This window comes from Chaetomium strumarium (genome assembly GCF_033439665.1).
Source record: "Chaetomium strumarium strain CBS 333.67 chromosome Unknown B0T15scaffold_8, whole genome shotgun sequence".
Lineage (NCBI taxonomy): Eukaryota > Fungi > Ascomycota > Sordariomycetes > Sordariales > Chaetomiaceae > Chaetomium > Chaetomium strumarium.
In genome coordinates, this window is record NW_026944436.1 from 1,049,394 (window position 1) to 1,072,384 (window position 22,991).

The 22,991-nt window shown below is 55.6% G+C and overlaps 12 protein-coding genes across 12 annotated transcripts; 8 read left to right on the forward strand and 4 right to left on the reverse strand.

Annotated features, from left to right (window-relative positions):
- The first annotated feature begins 31 nt into the window (after positions 1–31).
- Positions 32–3,117, forward strand: B0T15DRAFT_544908 (heterokaryon incompatibility protein-domain-containing protein). Its single transcript, XM_062870109.1, has one exon. It carries the CDS (start codon positions 192–194, stop codon positions 2,658–2,660), a length of 2,469 nt encoding a protein of 822 aa, XP_062717655.1. The 5' UTR covers positions 32–191; the 3' UTR covers positions 2,661–3,117.
- Positions 3,118–3,426: 309 nt separating this feature from the next.
- Positions 3,427–5,797, forward strand: B0T15DRAFT_325823 (amino-acid permease). Its single transcript, XM_062864115.1, has 5 exons — positions 3,427–4,014; positions 4,075–4,116; positions 4,179–4,311; positions 4,390–5,128; positions 5,187–5,797. The coding sequence occupies exons 1-5, from the start codon at positions 3,629–3,631 to the stop codon at positions 5,459–5,461; spliced, it is 1,575 nt and encodes a 524-aa protein (XP_062717656.1). The 5' UTR covers positions 3,427–3,628; the 3' UTR covers positions 5,462–5,797.
- Positions 5,798–6,741: 944 nt separating this feature from the next.
- Positions 6,742–8,235, forward strand: B0T15DRAFT_442090 (terpenoid synthase). Its single transcript, XM_062865935.1, has 5 exons — positions 6,742–7,027; positions 7,085–7,259; positions 7,331–7,636; positions 7,708–7,951; positions 8,009–8,235. The coding sequence occupies exons 1-5, from the start codon at positions 6,778–6,780 to the stop codon at positions 8,084–8,086; spliced, it is 1,053 nt and encodes a 350-aa protein (XP_062717657.1). The 5' UTR covers positions 6,742–6,777; the 3' UTR covers positions 8,087–8,235.
- Positions 8,236–8,538: 303 nt separating this feature from the next.
- Positions 8,539–10,185, forward strand: B0T15DRAFT_544913 (uncharacterized protein). Its single transcript, XM_062870110.1, has 3 exons — positions 8,539–9,096; positions 9,169–9,350; positions 9,417–10,185. The coding sequence occupies exons 1-3, from the start codon at positions 8,810–8,812 to the stop codon at positions 9,866–9,868; spliced, it is 921 nt and encodes a 306-aa protein (XP_062717658.1). The 5' UTR covers positions 8,539–8,809; the 3' UTR covers positions 9,869–10,185.
- Positions 10,186–10,898: 713 nt separating this feature from the next.
- On the forward strand, positions 10,899–12,025 carry B0T15DRAFT_515118 (uncharacterized protein; the record flags this gene model as incomplete). The annotated part of the gene is made up of 3 exons (XM_062868160.1): positions 10,899–11,497; positions 11,561–11,836; positions 11,899–12,025. The coding sequence occupies 3 exons, from the start codon at positions 10,899–10,901 to the stop codon at positions 12,023–12,025; spliced, it is 1,002 nt and encodes a 333-aa protein (XP_062717659.1).
- A 37-nt stretch (positions 12,026–12,062) lies between these two features.
- Positions 12,063–12,915, reverse strand: B0T15DRAFT_325857 (uncharacterized protein). Its single transcript, XM_062864116.1, has one exon. It carries the CDS (start codon positions 12,855–12,857, stop codon positions 12,099–12,101), a length of 759 nt encoding a protein of 252 aa, XP_062717660.1. The 5' UTR covers positions 12,858–12,915; the 3' UTR covers positions 12,063–12,098.
- Positions 12,916–12,940: 25 nt separating this feature from the next.
- On the reverse strand, positions 12,941–13,752 carry B0T15DRAFT_404983 (uncharacterized protein; the record flags this gene model as incomplete). Its single annotated transcript, XM_062865276.1, has 3 exons — positions 12,941–13,251; positions 13,306–13,416; positions 13,476–13,752. The coding sequence occupies 3 exons, from the start codon at positions 13,750–13,752 to the stop codon at positions 12,941–12,943; spliced, it is 699 nt and encodes a 232-aa protein (XP_062717661.1).
- Positions 13,753–14,338: 586 nt separating this feature from the next.
- B0T15DRAFT_506074 (uncharacterized protein) lies at positions 14,339–15,039 on the reverse strand (the record flags this gene model as incomplete). Its single annotated transcript, XM_062867549.1, has 2 exons — positions 14,339–14,802; positions 14,964–15,039. 2 exons carry the CDS (start codon positions 15,037–15,039, stop codon positions 14,339–14,341), a joined length of 540 nt encoding a protein of 179 aa, XP_062717662.1.
- Positions 15,040–15,727: 688 nt separating this feature from the next.
- On the forward strand, positions 15,728–17,422 carry B0T15DRAFT_442103 (uncharacterized protein). The gene is made up of 3 exons (XM_062865937.1): positions 15,728–16,169; positions 16,248–16,755; positions 16,854–17,422. The coding sequence occupies exons 1-3, from the start codon at positions 15,993–15,995 to the stop codon at positions 17,336–17,338; spliced, it is 1,170 nt and encodes a 389-aa protein (XP_062717663.1). The 5' UTR covers positions 15,728–15,992; the 3' UTR covers positions 17,339–17,422.
- Positions 17,423–17,622: 200 nt separating this feature from the next.
- On the forward strand, positions 17,623–19,431 carry B0T15DRAFT_578118 (aldehyde dehydrogenase; the record flags this gene model as incomplete). Its single annotated transcript, XM_062871086.1, has 1 exon — positions 17,623–19,431. The coding sequence occupies exon 1, from the start codon at positions 17,776–17,778 to the stop codon at positions 19,429–19,431; it is 1,656 nt and encodes a 551-aa protein (XP_062717664.1). The 5' UTR covers positions 17,623–17,775.
- A 280-nt stretch (positions 19,432–19,711) lies between these two features.
- On the forward strand, positions 19,712–20,587 carry B0T15DRAFT_325880 (uncharacterized protein). Its single transcript, XM_062864117.1, has one exon. It carries the CDS (start codon positions 19,992–19,994, stop codon positions 20,565–20,567), a length of 576 nt encoding a protein of 191 aa, XP_062717665.1. The 5' UTR covers positions 19,712–19,991; the 3' UTR covers positions 20,568–20,587.
- Positions 20,588–20,992: 405 nt separating this feature from the next.
- B0T15DRAFT_578120 (uncharacterized protein) lies at positions 20,993–22,345 on the reverse strand (the record flags this gene model as incomplete). The annotated part of the gene is made up of 4 exons (XM_062871087.1): positions 22,108–22,345; positions 21,624–21,677; positions 21,343–21,391; positions 20,993–21,190 (listed from the first exon to the last, which is right to left on the reverse strand). The coding sequence occupies exons 1-4, from the start codon at positions 22,209–22,211 to the stop codon at positions 20,993–20,995; spliced, it is 405 nt and encodes a 134-aa protein (XP_062717666.1). The 5' UTR covers positions 22,212–22,345.
- Between the last annotated feature and the right edge of the window lie 646 nt (positions 22,346–22,991).

Genomic DNA, 22,991 nt, shown 5'->3' on the forward strand with positions numbered 1-22,991 from the left:
TCCAGCGGCTAAGACTGCGCCACCGCCACATCCCCCCTCATTAGCAACTCTGTTCCAGCACGCGCGCGTCTAACAACGGCCATGGTATTTCTGCGTTGTCCTGTCTGCCTCCGACTTGTGAGAACTTCCTCCTATCATATCAGTACCCAACATCTTAGCTCCTCCGGGTCCACGCTCCTCCACAAATCGACATGAGCTCATCCTATTCGGCACTTAAAAGAGCCGCCGAAGATGCAGGCCTACCGCTGCGATACCCCAAGCAGCAAAGGTTCGACCCCACCTCCCCGCTGTGCGAGGGCTGTCAACAGCTCGACCTCGACGCCGCCTTCGAGAACGCCCTGAGCAAGTTCAAAGCTGTGCGAGAGGGCAGGCTCAAACGCCCAGAGGAACTAGAACACAACGCTGGGGGTACCTATTTCTACATCGACGCGATCTTCGCCCACGGCTTCGGAGACCGGCTGGCCCGAGACTCGACCTGCCCGTTATGCACCTTCTTCCGGTCCATGAGGATCCAACCGGGGAGGCACGAACGGTACAAGCTTCTCGCATTCCCCAGCAGCGAGAGCTGGCTGTGGCGAACCGATGTCTTGCGGGAGAGCCCGGCCTGGGCGGATCTGACCGATACGGCGTTTATGGCTGTTGTGCCCGACCTGGAGACGCTTCCGGTCGTCGCTCACGAGGAGCACTGGATGGTGAAGGACATTCCTCGGACGGGCGTGATATACCGACTGCGGGCGGATGAGGACCGGAACGTGGATGCCGACATATTAGTCCGGCCCAAGGAGTTGCAACCGGAGGCGAACCTGGCTCTCGCGAGGGACTGGCTTGCGCTATGCCACAAGCACCATAGCCGTGTTTGTGGGAAGCGAGGCCACCACCAGCCCGTCGAACGGGGCTTTCGGCTGATTGACTGCCTGACGGACCCTCCCAGAGTTGAACCTCACCCCTGGGGCACCAGGTACGCTGCTCTGAGTTATGTGTGGGGCATCAGCGATGCAGACAAGGCAGATTGGCCGAAGACTGTCCTGGATGCTGTCGCAGTGACCAAGGAGATGGGACTGCGGTACATCTGGGTCGACAGGCTCTGTATCAACCAGTCCGATGAGAACGAGAAGTTGTACTTGATTTCGAAGATGACGACCATCTACGAAGAAGCAGAGCTCACCATCGTAGCGGCTGCCGGCTCAGGGGCTGCACACGGACTGCCGGGCATCCGTTCAACTCCTCGTACACAGCAACCCAGCTACACGTTGGACAGTGGGAGCGTTCTCCTCTCCTCTCTCCGTGACGCCCGCTACGACATTTATGAATCAGACTACTGGACCCGCGGATGGACCTACCAGGAAGGCGTCCTCTCCAATCGCCGGCTGGTCTTCACTCCGAATCAGATCTACTGGGAGTGTCGGAACATGGCAGCCCAAGAGAGCATGGCCATTCCCCTCCTCCATCAACCATCGTCCGAGGAGGAGGAGGACGAGGAGGAGGCAGACGACAATCTAGTCATGGCAGACTTCATGATCACGGGAATATTCAAGGGCGACGCCTACACCGGCGGCTTCCTGAGCGAGAGCAAAGGCGTTTCCATCCCGCTCGACGAAGACGACTACCGCATCGACTACGGATTCCCGTTGTACCTCGAAGCAAGCACCCGGGCACAACTGCGTGGCCTCAACGAGCACATCCGCGCCTATTCCAAGCGCAGACTAACCTACGACTCGGACGCCCTCCCGGCGTTTATGGGCATCACAGGGATGTACAAGCGCACGGCGGACCTGCACCTCCTGTACGGCCTCCCACTCTGGCTCGGGACCATCGCCGGCGTGCACTCCGGCCCTCAGATTACCTTCGCCCTGACAGTCAGCGCATGGTACCACCGCAGTGGCCAGCACAGCACGTTCGTCTCGGAGTCGTCCTGCCGCCGCAGAACGCACCTCCTCCCATCGTGGTCCTGGGCTGGCTGGACGGGTGCACCCGTGACCTGGCGCGCGCTGCCCAACAACGAGCACTGCGCGCAGATGGCGGACTTGATCGATCTTCCCGATCAGCCGTACGACAGGGAGCGCAACCGGCTGCTCTGGGCTGCAGACACGTACCTGTACCACCAGGGCGAGCGTGGAGAGGCCATCAGGCTGCGAGATCCCTCCTCCGCCGATCGTCTACGCTGTCTGGATCAAGAGAAGAAGAAGACTCTAATTGGACTCCATAACCACTTCGTTCTCAAGTACTTCATCCGCCACGAGCAGACGCAACAAAGAAAGTGGACGTGGGTCCGTATGGCGGGCAGAGTCGGGCGACATCAGCGGTACGGAGAGAGCTGCGACTGGGTCGAGAGGTGCTACCGGATCGCCGGACGGCTGTGCTACGTCTATGTGAGTGACGCGATGAGCGAGCAGGAGTGGACGGCGAAGCATGCAAGCGGCGAGATCATCAGCGTCCTGATGTTTGCTGGTCGATACCTGGCCGAGGAGAACACGGGACATGGAGGAGCCAGGTTCCTCACGTTGCGCAGAGTGGAAGGGGCGGAAGAGGAGACGTGGGAAAGAGTTGGGACGCTGTTCCTCACTATTCCCAAGGTTTCGTTGGATAAGTGCGCGGACAATGAGGGACTTCTGAAAGAGATTCCCGTGCGGAAACGGCAGGGTATCGTTGTGATTCAGTGACAGGACAGCGAGGGTTGAGGGACAGGATGGTCGGACTTCTTTGCACTTACATGCAATTGCTACTATGAGTGCACATTCGATTGAATGCTTTGGAAAGCAAGTAGGCGCAATGGTAGATGTATTATACATTGGTATGTTCCACGCTCCCTGTGCTTGATAACGAATAATATATTAATATGACAATTGAAGTCTGATGATGATAATACCATTGGACAGAGACTGTCAAGAACCACACATGCCCGAGAGCCCGAGACCACCATGGCAGAATCAGCCGTGATTTGGCTTAACCTACGGACTGTGTCTCTCCATAACCAACGCCAAGGAGCTTTATAGTTACTTCCGTTTGCAGTACTCGGCCACTTTCCATCCCAATTTCTTTATCATCCGAACTGTTGCGTGGAACAGTGCGGGGTGGCGTCCGGTTCAGGTGTACATACAGTAGGAGTCCTACTGTGATTCGTTGCGTGGGGCGGCGTCAGTTCAGTTGTACAGTAGAAGTCCTACTGTAACCCGTTGTGTGGGGGCGCTCGAGGGGCCGAGGGAAAGGTTGTCTGGGCGCAAAAGCTTATCGACAAGCCAATTCTGACGTCAGGCTCGTCCCGCTTACCCTTCCGTCCCAACAATCCTACCAACCGCAGGCCCAATGACAGACGCGGCCGTGCTCCCACAAGGGGGAAAGGCGTTGATTCCGCAATGTGGGTTCAGAATGATGAGATCGACCCCCACATTTTCCTTGTTTACGGTCCCCTGAGGCACTGTATGTACCCTGTACATACTGCAGGACCTGATTTCCGCTGTTGATTTTGCCCCCAAAGTACCGTATACATATCCTACAGGCTGCCCAGAAATGCCCTGACGATCTTCCACCTCTTTTGTCTCTCCCACGTTCGACCTTTCAGCTTGTGCCCAGCCCATTCTTCCCTTTGCGAGATCTCACGTTTGATTTATTTCCGGTAACGGGTCACACAATGTCGAACCGAACTTCCCTCGACCGGCCAGCGTCCGCCGACCGTAAGGATGCGACCGCCAGCGGCGGCGAACGGCAGCGACGGGCGTCTGAGGTGCCGTCGCCAACGGATTGGTCGTCGTGGTTCGGCGGCCAGCGGGTCACCATCGGGCCACGCATCGGGCCGGTCCTCACCAGCGTGTCCCTCGGCGAGGCCTCGGACACGGACCAGGAGCCCCAGGACAGCACGGCCATCCTGGAGAAGCAGCTGGCACTCGAAGACGGCCACGCCATCAAGTACCGGACGTGCAGCTGGCAGAAGACGGCCGCGCTTCTCTTCTCCGAGTACATCTGCCTGGCCATCATGAGCTTCCCGTGGTCCTACAGCGTGCTCGGCCTGGTTCCTGGGTTGGTGTCGCCAAGGTTTCCCTCTTAGCTGCAAGTACGGAATCGCTGACACTCGGCTAGATTGATTCTGACGGTTGTCATTGCTGGCATCGTGCTATACACGTAAGGCCCTACCTTTCCCCGCTTCCATTTGCGACTTGTTGATTCCTAACCGCCTCGTGCAGATCGCTGGTGCTATGGGAATTCTGCCTGCGCCACCCGGAGGTCCGCGATGTCTGTGACATTGGCCAGATGCTGTTCTGGAACAAGGAGTGGGCGTGGTGGGCCACCGCCGTGATGTTCATCCTGAACAACACCGTATGTGACCCCTAGCGTTGTCTCGCTACCTTATACACAGTAGCTTGATTTTCTGCTGACACGATATTCCCTGCGCAGTTCATCCAGGGTCTGCACGTTCTGGTCGGGGCCAAGTACCTCAACACCATGACCGAGGCCGACAACGTGGGATGCCGGACCGTCAGCTTCGGCATCGTGGTGACGCTGATCTGCTGGCTCTGCTCGCTGCCGCGGACGTTTGACATGCTGTCCAAGCTGGGCACCGCGTCGGCCTTCTTCACCTTTGTGTCGGTCCTCCTGGCGACCGTCTTCGCCGCGGTGCAGTCGCGCCCGGCGGGCTATGACGGCAGTGATCCGGTCGTCACGGCCGTGCCGGTCCTCGGCACGACCTTCGTCAACGGCATGGGCGCGTTCCTGAACATCAGCTACACGTTCATCGGCCAGATCACGCTGCCGTCCTTCATCGCCGAGATGAGGGACCCCCGCGAGTTCCCCAAGGCGCTCTGGGCCTGCACCGTCGCCGAGATAGTGCTCTTCAGCGTCGTCGGCGCCGTTGTGTACGCCTACACGGGCAACCAGTACATGACGGCGCCCGCGTTCGGCTCGCTGCAGCCGCTGTTCAAGAAGGTGGCGTTTTCGTTCATGATTCCGACCATCATCTTCCTCGGCGTGCTGTATGCGTCGGTCTCGGCCCGGTTCGTGTTCTTCCGCGTCTTCCAGAACTCGCGGCATAAGAACGAGCACACCCTGGTTGGGTGGGCGACTTGGGCCTCTATCCTGCTGGCCACCTGGATCTTGGCGTTTATCATCGCCCAGGTGATCCCGTTTTTCTCGTCCTGTATGTTTACCCTTTTCCTTCTTCCTTTCTGTCGACCCGGCTGACCTGTCTTGTCCAGTGCTGTCTCTCATGAGCTCTCTCTTCGACAGCTTCTTCGGCTTCATCTTCTGGGGCGTCGCATACTTCCGGATGCGGCGCGCCGACGGAGGAGTCTCGCTCGTGGGGGAGCACACGGTAGCCGGCTACCTACTTGCGGCGCTCAACGTCGCCATCATCCTCATTGGGGTCTTCTTCCTCAGTGTGGGGACGTACGCGAGCGTCGAGAGCATCATTCTCGAGTTCGAGAGTGGGACAGTGGGCAGTGCGTTTTCTTGCGCCAGCAACGGGCTGTGAAGCCGGGCTGGCGCAACGCCAAGGGGCCAGGAGGCAGGCGTGGCGGGGCGGCTGATGGCGAAGGGGGCTGGCGGGATGGATGGAGGAGAGATACCCAGGCTTTCGTGTCTGTCTTGGATAGACAGGCACGCTAATGTTTACGCCTTGCTGCCCTGCGCCCTCTGACTGGGACTGTGACTGCTGCATCGCCCAACGTGACAGTGTCAGATTGGATGTCGTCCGCGACGCACACGGTCGCAAGATCATATGTTCGTACCGCCCAAACAACTAAAGGCGAATGGGCCTCGCATGTTAGGTGTGTCTCTAGGGGACTATGCCGGATGTTGTCTGCTGCCGGAGTCGAGTCCTTCAGTGTCTGAAAGGCTCTTAGCTTATGGAGACCAAACTTGTTAATATCCGGTCACTCGGGATTCTTAAGCTGGGTTCTCATACCATTCTGTCCAACAACCTTTCACAGATCCCTAATGCTGTGGATTGTTTCCAGTCGTGGCGCCCTCCGAAGTCATCGCCCATTGATCGGAGACATGGCATCAAGCACCGGAAGCTTAAGACACTACGGCGACTCCTCAGCCGCCTTCTGCACGGGTATCTTATAACTACAAGCATCTCCGCCGTCGCTATACCTCACCTGCTACCGTATACGCGACACGGCCATGGGCGGGGAAATGGATGCTGCTGGGTGAGGAATCTCCGCTTGCGTATTCGTATATGGTGTGGAGTTCCGTCTAATCGCCATTGAGATTGCTTAAGCTCTTTAAGTCTCCTAATAGCCATTGGAACCTGTGTCTCAAGCCCGGTGTTCACCAATCGGATCATTCATCACAGTTACCCTGCCAAGGGCAGTATATGAACATTTGACCATGTTTTCTAAAGACATGTCCTGTCCTGAAGAAGCAATGTGAGAGGGGGGAACGGAGGCTCAAGTGGGAACCGTGGGTCTTCCGTCTTTCTTTCCGTAGTTGTTGGCTCTCTAGCGCGTCCTAGGAAGGAGCATGTGACAATATTAAGGTAGTGGTGGCCGGGGTTGCCGGCTGTTAGCGTCAATGGTTAGAAGGAGCCACCCTGGGGTGTAACCCTACGGTCATGAGTTAGTTGAAAGGGTGATATTCCATTTCTTTGCCTTCGACGAGTTGCAGATCCCCTTCCCTCAGATATGAAGAACGACATTCTTACATCATCCACGTCCTTAGCATGAGTATCCCGTGGTAGCCGTCATCACTACCAGCCTGGAACGGATAGTATCAGGGGGTCAGACTACCTAGTATCATCAAACTCTAACGCAGATCGATATCTATCTCGAATCAAGGCCTTCCACGATGGATATCGCTGGACCTAGATCTCACAGGCCCAAGAACAGTGCTCAAGGCGTCAACTACATCTATATCCCCGACACCCTTGCTCAGTGGCCTTGGCCAAGAGCTATTAACGCTCACTACGAGGAATGCAAAGCCGCGTCCGAGAGTTGGATCCACGGTTTCAATGTGTTCAGTCCCGAGGACCAAGCTGCCTTTGACAGCTGCAACTTCAGCTTGCTCGCATCACTGGCATATCCAAATTTGGACAAAGGTATGTATCGCCGCGCGGTGTGTTTCTGTACCATATCTCGTCTTACCACCGTACTAGAGGGATGCCTACTCGGATGTTATCTCATGAACCTCTTCTTCGTCTTCGATCAGAAAACGGACGTCTCCAACGAGCATGAGACACGGTACCTGGCTGGCTGCATTATGGACGCTCTCCGTCATCCGCACAAGCCACGACCGCCGGGAGAATGGGTTGGAGGATTGATTGCTCAGCGGTATGGCTTCGCGCATTTCAATACGTATGCCGATGGTGCTTGCCAAAGACTCTGACGAGCCTCTGCTTTAGATTCTGGCAGGAGGCCATCAAGATTGTCACCCCGCCGTGTCAAAGACGCTTCATCCAGTACTTTGACCGCTACACGGAAGCTGTTATCCAACAGTCCTCCGACCGTACCGAAGGCCGGGTCCACGACATCGACAGTTTTACCAAGCTTCGGCGCGAGACCATCGGAACCCTCCCTTCCTTCGCGCTTCTCGAGATCCGTTTCAATATCCCCGACCACGTCATGGAGCATCCCACCATCCAACGTCTGACGGACTTGTGCACGGATCTGATTAGTATCGGGAATGACCTCTATTCTTATAACGTTGAGTGAGTACTAGTACTCCGCTACCCAGCCAACATACCCAAGCCTCTCGCGTTTGCTGAGCAGCTGGTGGCAGACAAGCCCGCGGTGACGAAAGCCACAACCTTGTCACGGTGACAATGACTACGCTGGATTGCATACTACAGGAAGCCTACAATCAGATCGGGATGCTCCATGACGCGCTTGCGGCCGAGTTCCTCGATCTGCGCAACAACATCCCATCGTTTCCGGAAGAAAGTGAGGCTGTGAACCGAGCGATTCGGGAGTATGTGGATGGGCTAGGGAACTGGGTCCGGGCCAATGAGTGCTGGAGTTTCGAGGTTTGTTTTTGCTTGGTCCGGGAAAGAAGTCGACTCGCTCACTAGGGTTTCGGTTAGGGCGGACGCTACTTTGGCTGCGATGGCGTGAGGATCTTGAAGGATAGGACGGTGGCCTTGACTCCCAAGAATGTGTGAGGCAATCATATTCATTGTCACTTTTGCGAAGCGTTAGAGCGCGCACATTCCTGCTCTCCTTGGGGCCAGGGGGGCTCCTGTTTTTCGGTTAGCAGCGAGTTCGATACCTGGTATGTTATCACCATTGTCGAGAGACTGATCTTCGTCCGGAACATGTTGGATATCTCATTAGTACCACCAGTATCTTGCGTCCGGAGTGAGGACCTTGTGGATTAACCGTGCTAGTATGGCGCCAGCAGAAGCTGGGGGCCTGGGGCATTCCTCCTAGAACAACAAGCCTAACGTTAGGTTGTGGATTTGCTGGACATACGGAGTACGGACTACTGTCCAACAGATCCACACTATACTCTTACCGGCCACAGGACAAAACACGCGCTTGCACAGTCAGCAATTAGTGTCCCAGTGGATCGCATCCTTTTCAAGACAACAGTTTCTTCACTTACCCCGCGTCGATACCACGTCAGCTTTTCGCTAGATGCCTAATGATATGACGCCCCGTCTAGAAATATCCACAGCATTGCCCACCAGACGGCGACATCATTGGCTAGATCGCGAAGTTATAGGTCACATTCCTGGTATACAGTCCGAAAAAATTGAGAGCTTTATTTAAATTTCAGTCTACACACTCACTCTCCCCTCACATCTCATCTACGCTTTCACCCTCTTTAATATTCACTTGTTATCTTTTCTCGCTGTGAGATCGTACGACATACGCTTCATACGATGGCGCCTCTCGTGTGGCTCATTACCGGCTGCTCCTCCGGATTTGGTGCCCAGTTCGTCCACTCCGCCCTTGCCCGTGGAGACAAAGTCATCGCGACAGGCCGCAACGCTGCCACAAAGCTCAAACACCTCGAAGGAACCGGCGCTTCTATCGTCGACTTGGACGTAACCCTGCCTGAGGACGACGTCAAGGAAATCGTTGATAGGGCGGTGAAAATCCACGGCAGGATTGATGTGCTGGTCAACAACGCCGGGTACGGTGTGTTCGGGGCCATGGAGGAGACAAGGCGAGTTACTTACCCAGCATAGACCTGGAGATGAGAGAGGACGGAGGGAGCTAACCATGGATGTCCACACAGTAACGAGGACTATAAAAAGCTGTTCAATGTAAACGTCTTCGGAGCACTCTCCGTCACCCGTGCCGTGTTGCCGTATATGCGGGCACAGCAGTCCGGTACCGTCGCCTTCGTTGGGTCCATGTACGCTTGGTGGACGCCGGGTATGGTGTCAGTGTATGGCGCCGCAAAGGGAGCACTCAGAGGTGAGTAATCCTACCGCGGCTGCCTGTTACTTGTCGTGGGCCCCGAGTAGCTCACACACTTGTTAGCCATTGTCGACAGTCTCGCCGCCGAGCTCGCCCCATTCAACATCCGCACCATTGACTTCGAACCAGGCTACTTCCAGACCCCGCTCACCGACGTTGCAAAGTTAAGCCAGTATGCTTCCACCAAACCGCCGATGGACGCGTATGCAGCACACCGCGCTGCGATAGTTGCTGTTTCGGAGGTAATGGATGGTAATGAACGCGGTGACGTCAAGAAGGGCGTCGAGCTAATGGTGGATGTGATTCGCGGTGAGGGGTGTGCTAGCGGAAGGAAGCTCCCTCCAAGATTGCCGATTGGGTATGATGCGGTGAAGGTAATTGAGGGCGCCTGCAGCAATATCCTCAAGGTTATCGATGTGTGGAGGAGCGACATTGTCGGGACGACCGATCGTGATGAATTTAAGGGTGGGGATCTCATCGAGTCCGTTAGCACAGTACCCGAGGTCGAACTGTAGGTACCTTAGATAAGAAGCCTCGCTCACATCCCTCGTATGACACAGCTACATTCCTTGTCCCAAGGTTGTTGCTGCCACGCAGGCCACAGTGGGGTCAGATCGCCTGCCGGTTCGAGTTGAACAACCCGATGAGCTCGTTGCCGTGTCTGTCATTCTTGCTTTGAGCTCACCAGCGGCAAGCTCGCTATAGTGGACTACCGAGGGTAGGGGACTTGCTACGTACTAGTATACTCAAGCGCACATGGCAGAATCACCCAGTAGGCACTAAGGTACTGAACGTCGTCCGATAGCCACATCTCTCTGATCGAGGCAGGGACGCCGAACGGAGGGAGTAGAATCTGGAACGAGGCGAAGGTCTTGGCTCTCGAGATGCCCCCACAAGGGGCCCAAGTCACTCGTTCTTGATTAAATGGGACTAGTGTAACTCCACTTTTACCGGAATAGGGAAGTACTCTCTGGTTGGTCACTTGGTGCAGCTGACGGTGTGTTCGTAATGGAACTTGTGATCGCAAGAGTGTCCAGCCTCATTTTGCTTGGTCAGCAACAACCTGAGCGGTACCAAAACTGTGAGGCTGGAAGGCCTGGGCTCAGGAGGTGTGTGATGATCCAAGCGGCATCACAATTCCCTTTTTGGGAGATCACTCTCCCATTGGCTGGGACAAATAAGCCATCCACAGAAGCCATCTCCGCCGACGAGATGATAGGGGCAAGGGGATGAGGGCACGAAATCTCGGTGGATGGGCTTCCATAAACATACCTAAGTTGGCTTTCATGTATTAGGCAGGGTGTGGAGATCAATTCGAGCGACTGGCGCAAGCTGTGTTGGAAAGACGGGAATCCCGAGGGACGGGGGAACGGGAAGATCATGTATAAAGATGGGCATCGTCGCCCCGGGTCAGCACTGGATTCTTATTATCACAGCAAGCAGACCAGTGCAGCAGACACGCGGGCAGCACACTCCTTGCCTTACCGCCTCCCCAAACCAACACACTTACTATTCAGTCACCTCGTCACCCTCCAACCAAACATCATGTCATCGGACAACGCGCTGGCCGCTCAAAAGCGTAACCTACCTCTCCTCGCCACGGGCGAAAACACCGAGGGCCGCACATACATCGTGACCGGCGCTAACACCGGCCTGGGCTTCGAGGCAGCCAAGCATCTCGCTTTGCTCGGCGCCTCCAAGGTCATCCTGGCCGTCCGCAACACGACCACTGGCCAGGCCGCCAAGCAAGAGATTGACACGGCTGCGGGGACGGTGGGCAAGAACGTCGTCGAAGTCTGGCCACTCGACCTGTGCAGCTACGATAGCGTCAAAGCGTTCGCCAAGCGGGCCGAGGCCGAGTTGGAGAGAATCGACGGGCTCCTTGAGAATGCGGGCCTTGCACAGGCGCGTCGCGAGATGGCTGAGGGCCACACTGTGCAGGTTACCGTCAATGTCCTGAGCACGTTCTTGTTGGCCGTGTTGCTGCTGCCGGTCATGAGCAGGAAAGGGAAGACATCTGGAAACCAGTCGCGCTTGACTATCGTAACGAGTAGCATGGGGTTCACGGTGAAGGATCAGTGGGAGAAGATCACCAAGGACCCATTGACAGGTATGGATGATGAAGGTTTGCATTTTATGCAGACGTGAGTGACCCCTTTTCTCTTCCCAACATCGGGTCTATCGGCTAATGGAGACGTTATACTCAGGTACTCGCTTACGAAGCTGGTCGAGAACCTTGTCGTTCACCACCTCGCCCAGTTGTTGCCAGTCGAGAAGACGGGTGTTATTATCAACACCGTCTGTCCCGGCCTCTGTGTGACTAACCTTGGCCGGGATGCACCACCCGATGTCATGGACAATCTTCGCCAGCTCCACATCCTATATGGTCGCTCGTCTGAGGACGGCAGCCGGACACTGTTGCACGGGGTTGTCGGAGGCATCGAGACTCACGGGAAGTATCTTGACTCTTGTGAGATTGCTGAGTGAGTACTATTGCTCATTCTGTATTTGGTCCTTTGGACCGGGCTGACCTGAGCGGTAACAGGGATACCGTCATGCCCGGCTGGGCGAAAAACGAGGATATGCAGAAGCGAACTTGGGATGTCATTGCAAAGGAGCTGGAGGCTGCTGATCTCGGCTGTGTAGCCAAGATGCTAGAGTGTGCTGTTTAAGTTTCTCACAGTAGAAAGGCATGTCTGGTACAAGTACTCCAACAGTAATCGGCATCTCAGATGGACACTACTATCAGACCACCGGGACCGAATGTAAACTCAATGCGCTACACCTCTCCCACAAACCCAGCCCCCTCTTCCCGTGCAACGCGTCAATCCACGGCCACCTTCCCAACACATTCACCGCATCCTCCCAAGCCACCAGGCCCAGAGCCGCCACACATTCTGCCGCCTTCGTAACAGCCCACTCTTCGATGTCACTTTCGTGGTACACCAGGGCAGCAACGCCAACAAAAGTCATCCACAACACCGATTCCCACTCCCAGCTATTACGCATAATACTCATTCTGCCCACAGAGCGAGCCGCATCACAAACCCAGCTCAAAGGCCCGCTGTTCATCTTCCCGCACCCGCCTCCTCTTAGAACGCTGACGATGAACGCCGTGAGACCGAGATATATCGCTTCCTCCGCCGCCGCCGGCCCGTCCGTGCAGTAACCAGTGGTGAGAGTCGCAGGCAGGAGTTGCGCCGTGTTCCACCGGTTTCGTGCTCGGAGCAGTGGCAACAGCGCCTGCAGCCGGTACCCGAGCAGGACGAATGTGCCGTGTACTTGAAGGCTGTTCAGCTTTTGGTGGGTCCCTCGAGAAGCGCCGTTTAGCAAGCGAGAGATATGGGTTGCTTGTCGGAGCAAGGCGACCAGAGCAGGGTATACCACGAGAGAAGACGGTACTAGGCTTTCAGAAAGTGTCGAGAGGTCGTCTGGGAGTGACAAAACGATGCCGTTGCCTGCAATGACCCGTTCGACGTCTTGAACTGCGAAGCGAGTGGGCATATCGAGGTAGAGGGAGTACTCGAGGTCGGCTCTGGATGGCCTATGTTAGAAAGATGAGTTTTGTTTGGATCCAAGAACAACCGTTACCTGAACATTCCCACTGTCAGCAAAGGCGAAGTCCTCGCGAGCTCGGCGACGCCACCGCGCATCTCCACGATGCGTCGTAGTCCGTCGAGGTGCACGAGACCATGCCGGTAGTTCCCGTCGTACCGCTCATACATGCCCAGCGTCAGGATTACGGTGATATTCTCCTCAGCGGCTGCGTTTGGTCCGGAGAGCCGGGCATTGACCATTCGGAGAGCCCAGCATATATGTCGGGCTTGTGCGGTAACCTTTTCTTCGTCGGTGGGAGAGTCAAGCCCGGCAATAAATAGTGCCATTGCTCCGTGGAAGTCTGTCGCCGGGTTAATGCTTTTGGGACCGAGGAACCCAGCCGGCGGGGACGTACAAGCTTCATCGAGAAACATGGGCTGAACCCACAAGTAGCCGAGTTCCTCCCGGTAGTCCAGTGCGGCATCTAGCACTGGGAAAGAACGTAGGCCGCTAATAAAAAGGATCGCTGTTGGAGCCTTCCGTCAGCGGCAATAACACAAGATCCCGAGGAGTAAGTATGCTCACCTCTCTGGATAAGCGCAAGGCCCTCGGACCCAGGCTTCTGCACTTTCTTCCAGTGCGTGGGTAGAAACGAAAGCGGTACCAGCGTAAGAATCGGCAGTCTCGCACTGCCATCTCCCTGGACAGACTCCGTACTCGACCCTGTTCCACGCTGATAGTTCGTCCTGGAGGGTCGGTTCAGCTTCTTCCCGGCATTGCGGCCCTTGGCAACATGACTCCGAATCTGCCTCCTGACGACCGCGTCGTCAGTATGCTTGGTGTCTACGAAATGGAATCTCATTCCGCTAATCACAATCTCAGCCGGATCAGCACTTTCGTGGTAGTCTTCGCTCAAATGCAATGGCTTCGAGAACGATGTTAAAGATTGCTAATAAGCAGCTACGGATAAGCTAAGCCATACGAAGTACAAGTTTACTGAGCTCGGACCCCGCTGTTAACTCCGAGGCTCCGACTCCGCATCTGCGGCCAAGTCGGCCATCGGCCAAGTCAGGCTAGCCCCGGAATCTCCTCTACGGCACGAATATAAGCATATAAAGTCGATTCATCTTTCTTCCCGTCTATACTATTGATCCCACGTCATGAGGAGGGTTCCGGGTCATGCATGGTTCCGGGCCAGGTTGTCCTAGCCCCCATCATTTCGAGGTACAGCTACCTCTGCTTTCCTCTGCCTAATCCCGGCAATGATGGCCATCGGGGTACCTGATAGAGAGCTTCACACCCGTCTTCTTTTCTACGATATTCACCATCACCGCCCCGATCGCCCCAGGGTTATGCGTATCATTCGCCTGCTCCCAGTATTCGACATCCGGATCCCAGCCCTCGTCTTCGTGCCACTCCCGCTTGTACCAGTGCTCGACCATCTCATCTCAGAAGCGGCACTGTGCTAAGTCGACGATGCGCGGTGTATGCGACTGCTTGTCCACGACCACGTTGCGCGGTGCACAGTCGTCCATGATGATGCCGCGTCTGTTGATCTCGTGCGCTGCATCAGCGGCCGTCTGGATGAGCTGTTGCCATGTCCTAAGGTTCCTTGGTAAGGGGGAAGCGATCATCAGGTCTTCTAGGCAGAATCCGTCGATGCGTTCCAGGAAGATACCCTTGACTTCATAATAGGGTGCTGCTTCCGGCGGCATGGTAGCTAGCTGGGTGGTCGATAAGCTCGACAAGCTCACATGGGCAAGCATACGCGGAACTAACCTGCCCTGGCAGTCCGCTAGGCGGTTATAGGCCTTGGTCTCGCACTCAAAGTACTCGATGCAGTCTTGCCATAGCGTCGCCTCGTACTTGGCAAGGCCGTCGGTGTGGTTGCCCTCGTCAAGAAACCCCCGAGCTGTAACGGGATAGTCCTAGGTCTCGTTTCTCCTCTTGAGATAGCGGAGAAACCTAGGCATCATCCCCACCTGACAAAGTCCTCAAACGCCGCCTCATTTTCCCGGGTGCGTAACACGATCTTTTTCCAGTGAATATCACGTAGACATGAGCCAAACCGACGGTCGTAAAGCTTAAGCACACAGTGGATAGACGGGCCGTGACCGGTTTGGAGGGTGACTGCCAGTACAACGGACATGGTCATCGAGAGCACTTTGTTGAGGGTGGCGGTAAGTCGGGACGGCAGATCGTGGGAATAGCTTTCGCACACTTGGGAGTTCCAGCGACTTCCCTTCTTCGTAAGGCGTAGAATTCAACGCGGCAGCCCTTTTAGTGGGAGATATTTTGGTTAGTGAAAACGGTCAGCGTCGAGAGCGCCCAGTTGTGCTTACATTGTGGTCTTTTGGGTCTGCGCTGGCTCAAGGGTGACAGGTTCGCGGCTGGAATAAGAAGTGATTGTATTTTTTTTGTGTGTGTATGTATGAGAGCAATGCAGTGGTGGTCAACTCTTGTTGGTGTTGCTACCGTACGAAAAACTGAAGTGTAAGAGGGAAAAGTGTGGCATGCGGGCACAGGGCTGTATGGCCATAAAGAGGTGTGTGGCGCACAGACCACACCTCACAGTGAGACTCAATAGTATGTGTGTGTGTATGGGTGTGCGTGCGATAGACAACAAGGTTCAATGATGAATACACGATTATGGGATGCAGTCGGCTCAATCAGAGAGAACAAAGAACGGCAAGTTGGAGAGGTCAAGTCGAAAAGGTTAAAGGCTGCACATGGTCCGCTTAACTGTTACACAACAGTTAGCCCCCACGCTGTTGGCTTCGGAAACCACCTACGGTAGGCAGCAGTCCAATTACCTCCACGGTTGGATGCTGAACGCCGATTGGCAACTTCTGCGGCCTACTGCAGCTGGAGGGGACCAAATCAGATGGATACAAACATGATTCTACAAACAGGGACATCAATGGCATTCCCAGGACGACATTTCTTTATTATCCACAAGTCCTCCAGGTTGTAAACCAGCTGTCTCCAATACCGCTCTCTTCGTTATTTATCGCAGCGAGTGGTACTGTGGTACTAAGCCAGGCTCCATCTTGCAACGCGCCCAGCCTCTCTTGCCCATCTCAGCGAATAGTACCTACTCGGATGGCAGTATTCAGAAGTGAGCATTCAGACGGCATGGCCGAAATCTCGGAGAGCAAACCCACATCTAGATCGGGTGATGCCAACGCGACCCAAAGACTGCAACCCAATACGCTCGTCAATGGATATCTCCTGGAACACCTCCCGATCTACCGCGAGCTTTGTGAGCTCCGGAGACAGGCAAGCACTGACCAGCTCTTCTTCACACCAGAACCCTATCCTCTATATTCCGTTGCTGACTGATAGAAAAACGATCAGGGCTGGCAAAATGAGGCAGGGGATACCCATTTCCAGCAGCAACGCCAGCGGGCCGACAACGCCGACGACAAAGGGAAGGTGGTATTCTTCAAGATGATGCGCGCCATTGGCCTTGAGCTGGACAGAGCGACGTCGGCCCTGACCATCCAGGGTGGCGGCAACTCGCAGCCCGCCATCCTGGATCTCTGCATGGCCCCCGGAGGTTTCTCGGCAGCCGCCCTCTATCGCAACCCATCCGCGCTCGTCCGCGGCATCAGTCTTCCCCCGTCCCAGGGTGGCCACGAGATGCTCCTCCGCGAAGCGTCCACGACGGATTCCGACGCTCAGGTCTACGTCTCCTTCCGCGACATCACGCTCCTAGCTGGCGAGATGGGCACGTCTGCATCAAACATCCCGGCCTCGCATCCTGAAGCTACGTCCTTCTCGTTTGACAGGCCGTTTTTAGAGCAGAAGTTCGACCTTGTGTTTTGCGACGGCCAGGTCCTTCGCACGCATGAGCGCCTCGAGTGTAAGTGGTCTTGGACCTTCTCCTTCTCCTGCCCGACAAACCACACTTCTCATACTTCCCGAAGTCCACTGGCATATATACTCACTCGCCTGATGCAGACCGGGAGAAACGCGAAGCCTCCCGCCTCCTGACGGCCCAGCTCGTCCTCGCTCTCCAGCGGATCCGCGAGGGTGGGACGATGGTCATCCTGCTGCACAAAGCCGACGTATGGCGGTCCGTGTCCCTGATGTACACATTCGCTACTTTCAGCGACAGCGTGGAGTTGTTCAAGCCGCAGAAACCACACGCGTTGCGCTCGTCGTTTTACCTGATAGCCAAGGGCGTGGGGCCAGAGCTTGATGCCGCGCTGGAGTCGGTGCGACGATGGAAGGAGATATGGACCACGGCGACTTTTGGGCTAGGCGGTACTGGTGAAGATGGGTCAGGCGATGAGGAGTCCGAGGTAGGACAGAGTGGAGAACACGCGGATGAGAAGGTCAGGGCAGTGTTGCAAGAGTTCGGGCCAAAGCTGGTGAAGATCGTAGAACCTGTTTTCTCGATACAGGCGAAGGCGTTGAAGAATGCGCCTTGGATGAAGAAGTAGCCCAATCAATCATTATTTAGTACCTTCCTATAGTTACATTGTCAGGGCCGTTGGTGTCCGCGATGGAATGGAACTTGATCCTGCAGGTCATGATCCCGTGAATTCTCGTGGCGACTTTAAAATGTCGCGAAGAGTACCACGTCTCCATGAGTTCTGGGCTTGTTGGGAATGGTTTCATCGCGCTAACTTGCAAGTTATGCGTCAGAGGGGTGTACATAATAAATGGAGGTGGCTCGTTGTCGGGGTTGTCGGGATCTACAATTCGCATTGCACCCCTCTATGACGTACCCTCCATTGATAGCAACAATATGACGTTACTTGACTATTACTGCAAGTTCCTGATAAACATAAAGTCAACGCTCGGGACGAATCAACCATCGTCGGCGTGAAGCTTGCTCAGAACTCGGGTGTCTCCTAATACTAATTCTTCATCCAATATGACCTTGGGCATCGACCTCGTTTCACCAGTGGGCGACAAGCTAGACTGGGAATGTCAAGAGCTCAAAGCCAAATTCCCTCGAACCAAAGAGGATATCCCGAAGGTCCCGAAGCCGCAAGAATGCTTATTGCTCATCGACGGCGAAGTCGTCAAGAGCAGTCAGAAACCAACTAATGTGCAGTCGCCGTTCGTCACCCAGGACCATCCCGATGAGCACATCGTCATCGGCCGGTTCGAGATGGCCTCGGAGCAACAGGCCATGCAGGCATTGGAAGCTGCAGAGCGTGCGTACATGTACGGGCGGGGCGTCTGGGCCAAGATGTCAATGGATGAGCGATGCAAGCGCATGGAAAGCTTTGCCGCCGACTTGGAGAGAAAGACAGACGATATTGCCGAACTCCTGATGTGGGAGATTGGCAAAACGGCGAAGGACGCCCGCTCCGAGGTCACGCGGACGGTGACGTACATTCGCACCGCGATCAACGAGGCCAAGGCACTCGTCGAGTCGGAGTCGCGGTGGCAGGAGGAAAAGGGCATCGTCTGTCAGATCCGCCACTTGCCCGTCGGTGTCGTCCTCGCCTCGTCGCCATTCAACTACCCCCTGAATGAGGCATACACGACGTTTATCCCGGCGCTGCTGATGGGGAACTCCGTGATTGTACGGGCTCCGCGGAATGGCGCCACGCCGCACTTCCCTACTCTCGAACTCTTCGCGAAGCATTTTCCCCGCGGCACGATCCAGGTCCTCACGGGTTCGGGACGCGAGATCATGGGAGCACTTGTTGGCACTGGCCGCATAGACGCCGTGGCCTTTATTGGTACAGCATCCAGCGCAAAAGGTCTCCTGAAGGGTGCGCCTAACCCGCACCGGCTGCGCGTTATGTATGAGGGAGAAGCCAAAGACGCCGCCATCCTCCTTCCCGACGCCGATGTCTCCGTCGCTGTGGACAGCTGCGTGTCAGGCATGACGTCGTTCAACGGGCAGCGCTGCACCGCCATCAAGATGATCTGGGTCCACCAGTCGCAGGCCGAGGCGTTCATCTCTCAGCTGGCAAACAAGATCGACAGCCTCGTGCCCGGCATGCCGTGGGACGAGAGCGTCAAGATCACGCCGCTTTGCGAGGACACCAAGCCCGGCTACATCCGGGAACTCATCACTGACGCCCTCGCGAAGGGCGCGCATATCGTCAACCGGACCGGCGGCCGATGCTACCGCACGCTCTGCACGCTGTCGATCCTAGCGCCGGTCAACAAGCACATGAAGGTTTGGAGCGAGGAGCAGTTCGGCCCCGTCACGCCTGTCGCAATCTACTCGGACCTGCAGGAGCCCATCGACTGGGTATCGCAGAGCGAGTACGGCCTGCAATGCGCGCTGTTCGGGTACGACGAGGCGCTCCTCGGCCGCCTGGTCGACGCACTGGCTTACCATGTCGGGCGCATCAACATCAATGCGCCCGATCAGCGGGGTCCGGATGTGTTCCCCTTTACGGGGCGCGGAAATTCGGCGCTAGGGATCCTAAATGCAACAGAGGCGCTGAATTTCTTCTCGGTGCCGACAATGGTGGCAGCTAAGACAGATGACGAGCGGAGTGTTGGGGCACTGAAGGCCCTGAACGGAGGTGACAAATGTAGTGTGCTATTCGGAGCGAACTAAGAGAAGCATTTGGATGTTATAATGGAGCACCTGCTCAATGAAACCTCCAGAGACAGAACCGATGGTTGACCCCTCGACAGCTAGGATGAGCTGGATGGCTGCGGTTCTTGGAAGTTGGCCCTGGTCCGGGTCAGAGTTCTCTTGCCGCATCACCGATGACGACACGCCACATTTCAAATTCCTGTCTTCCAGCTCATATCTTCCATATTCTGCACCTTCCCCTTCTTTCGTAGTCCTTCCTAACCCTCCCTTCCTGACTACAAACTTTGACCATTGTTTGTCCCACTTATTACCGGCAGGGTTACCGGTACTAACTGGAAGTTCACTACCTACTTGATTGTATGTAGAGGAATTACGTCATCCTGGTGGTTTATTCTCCTATCTTTCAGACACCAATAGTCCTTACCCTAGAAGGGCGCCCGACATACTCACTCGGCCTCGGTGCTTGTATACGTCCCAGCAAAAGCTGTCTCATTTCTCCAACAGCAAACACCCGGAGACCGCCACACAAAAGAACGCCATTCACCTTACCACACACCTACGGAGGTAGCAAAGGGACAATGTCGTCAACCGCCTCCATTCCACCGGAAGAAATCGCCAAAGCCGCCGAGGCGGCCAAGGCGGCCAAGCACCTGCAGGATGCGGCGGACACTCTTAAGGCACGGGCTGCAGCTGTCAAGGACCCCGCCGAGCGGGAGCGGCTGTTTCAGGCCGCCTACGACAAGGAGGTTGAGGCCCACGGGCAGAGCAAGAAAGCCCGGCTGATGGCGAGCGGGTGGGGGCAAGGCGCCGCGGCGGGAATCGGAGCCTCGAGCGCCATAGGCATGGGGCTCGGCAACCTCGTGGGCGTGCTTCTCAGCGGCGTTGTTGCCATTCCCGGCGCGCTAGTGGGCGCCGGCGTCGGGGCGCTGCACGGACCATGGTATAAGCCTTCTACTAAGAAAGCCGGGGAGGACAGTGCGTCGGGTGGGTTGCAGGAGGACGAGGAGGCGCACCGTGCTGTGATTGCCGCCGCTAAGCAGGTCGAGGAAGAGGAGCAGGAGCAGGAGGGGAAGAACGGTAAAGCGGCGCAAAGGGAGGAGAGGAACAAGGAGGAGGACGAGATGGCGAAGAGCAGTGGTGACATAGGGAGGTAAGTGAGGCAGCATACTTCGTCTGAAGCGCTATGTTGCCCGACTACGTCTTGGTCGGAGGTATCCGACCCTGCCTGACCAAGAATACCCGGAGCTTGACACGATACTGTCCTTCGTTCCTCCAGCTCAAACTCCCGTCCATGATTCGGTAAATCAGGATGTTTACAACTTCAAACCTGGCGACTAGTATTAATGTGAGAGATTTGATAGCACAAGCTAAAAGTAAGACTCTAAAAATATATGATGTATCTGTCAATACATTGTTTCCTCTGCTGATGCCATTTTATGTCGACGTACCCAAAGCAAAGACCCAAACAAGTCCCGGCCGATCCGCCAAAGTCTCCCAAATTCCTCGAAGGACTCGATGCAACAACCGCCCATTCGCCCTACAGGCCCGTCATCTCTTGTATACGCATTGATGATTACCATCACCGCCCCAATCGCGGCGGGGTTACTTGCGGTACACCAGCACCACCACCGCCATGAACCTCCTCCTGTCCCTCCTCGTCATTATGCCTGCCAGTACCATCCCAGTCGGACGTGTCTCCGGGCGAGCGAGGTTGGCCTGTGTGCGGGCCGGGCCGGTTTCCCTGCGGGATGATGCCGCGCGTGCTGATGGTGTGCCGCTAAAACATCCTTGGTCACACACCTGGCTTTCGACAATCGCGGTGGCGACATGTCTTTCACCCAGTGGCTCATCGTATGCGCGGTAGTCGACCATGAGCGACGGGGTCTCGGCCATCCAGAGTTCGCCGCGTTGGATGTGGGCTGTACTTACTTGCTCCCAATACTCGATATCCGCATCCCAACCCTCGTCCTCGTGCCACCTATGTTTGTACTATCGTTTCACCAGCTCGTCTCGGAAGCGGCACCATGCCAGGTCCACAATACACGCTGTGTTCAACTACCCATTCAGACAACCAGCCCCGCACACGGCCAGCCAAATCTGCATATTTTACAAGCCATCAACCTGCATGTAGCCACCACTGGCGTTGAAAAAGAGCTGCCCAACTCCTGCTGCCTATCCCTCCAGCCTCGCACAGAATGGCGCTGTCTTACAAGTTGCCGATAAAGCTGCACCAGCTGGGATCCTGCCAATGACGATTGATATGCCTGAGAAGAAGGCAGCAAAGTTGCCTTTCTTCTATGGATTGCCCTTAAAGCGAACTGAATAGGGGTGATCCAGACGACTTGAAAAGTACAAGAACATTCTGTCGACTCGCTCAGTTTGCCCTCCGTTTTATCTTTTTCAAGCTTTCCAACCCCAAGTCCCAAACCAAGCAATCTACTTGGAGCAGCATATCATACTACAAGGTGTATCTACCCGTTGGGCTCTCTCATCTAGAAGAAGGCTGAGTTCCGGTCGAATGTCAAGACCATAGCAAGAACAGCAATCATGCCGAGCGAAGTCATGAAATGTCCTGGCGGTTGCGGTACAAATGTATCATCGACTCAATCACAAGATGAGTGCCTTACTTGCAGCTCGTATGTAACGCTTGAAACCCGTTCTTCCGGCGTTTTACGCTTCAGGGCATGGACTAACATAACGTTGATGAACGAATTGCCCACCTTGTAGTATTTCTTATTTGGAGTAACCGCAGTGCAGCCTGGCTCACGGTGCTTGTTCATATCTTGGTTGGGCACCATTTTGGTATATGGGAGGGGCCAAAAGCGATTGAAGATGGCTTTTATATACGCAACGGTTGCTGTCGGAGTGGTATGACCATCAAGGAGTAATGATTGCCGTATTAGAGGGAGAGTAATAAAGCGGTGGGCGGTAGGCGTCCGCAGAGCTCGGAAGCGGGAAAAGAGCGTTCCTCGCGTTCCACTGGCATGAAGAGATGTTTGCTCTCTGAGGCTTACCGCCAAGACCCCACCACGGGACCAAACCAAGGCGCCCACTAGACGCACACATGGGCTCCCAATAGACGGACACTGGTGGCGCCCACTAGATGCACGGGTCCGTCTCAATTATGTAAGCACAGTTGATTACGTAAACATAAAAAATGCATCTATCGCAGCGTTGACCCCGCGCCTTCCCTGAGCCTCTGAGCCCCTGAATGCCACCACTAGCAACACTACCACCACCACCACCACCACCACCACCACCAACATTGCCATGGCCACTCTCTTCGCACACGACTGCCTCCCTCCCGAGAATATATACAGCTCCCGAACAGCCTTGTTTGAAGCAATCAATTTGTGGGCTATCACAAGAGGATATGCCTTCACAATAGGAAGATCGACAGCCGAAAAAAGTGGAAGAGCTACCATTACCTTCGCTTGCGATCGGAGCCGCCGACCACCCAAGGCATTAAACAACCGCCAGAGAAGAACGACTAGTCGAGTAACAAGCTGCCCATTCTCGGTTCTAGCTAAAGAGTCGTCTGACGGTAGTTGGGTACTCAAGCACTGTTCCGATCCTCG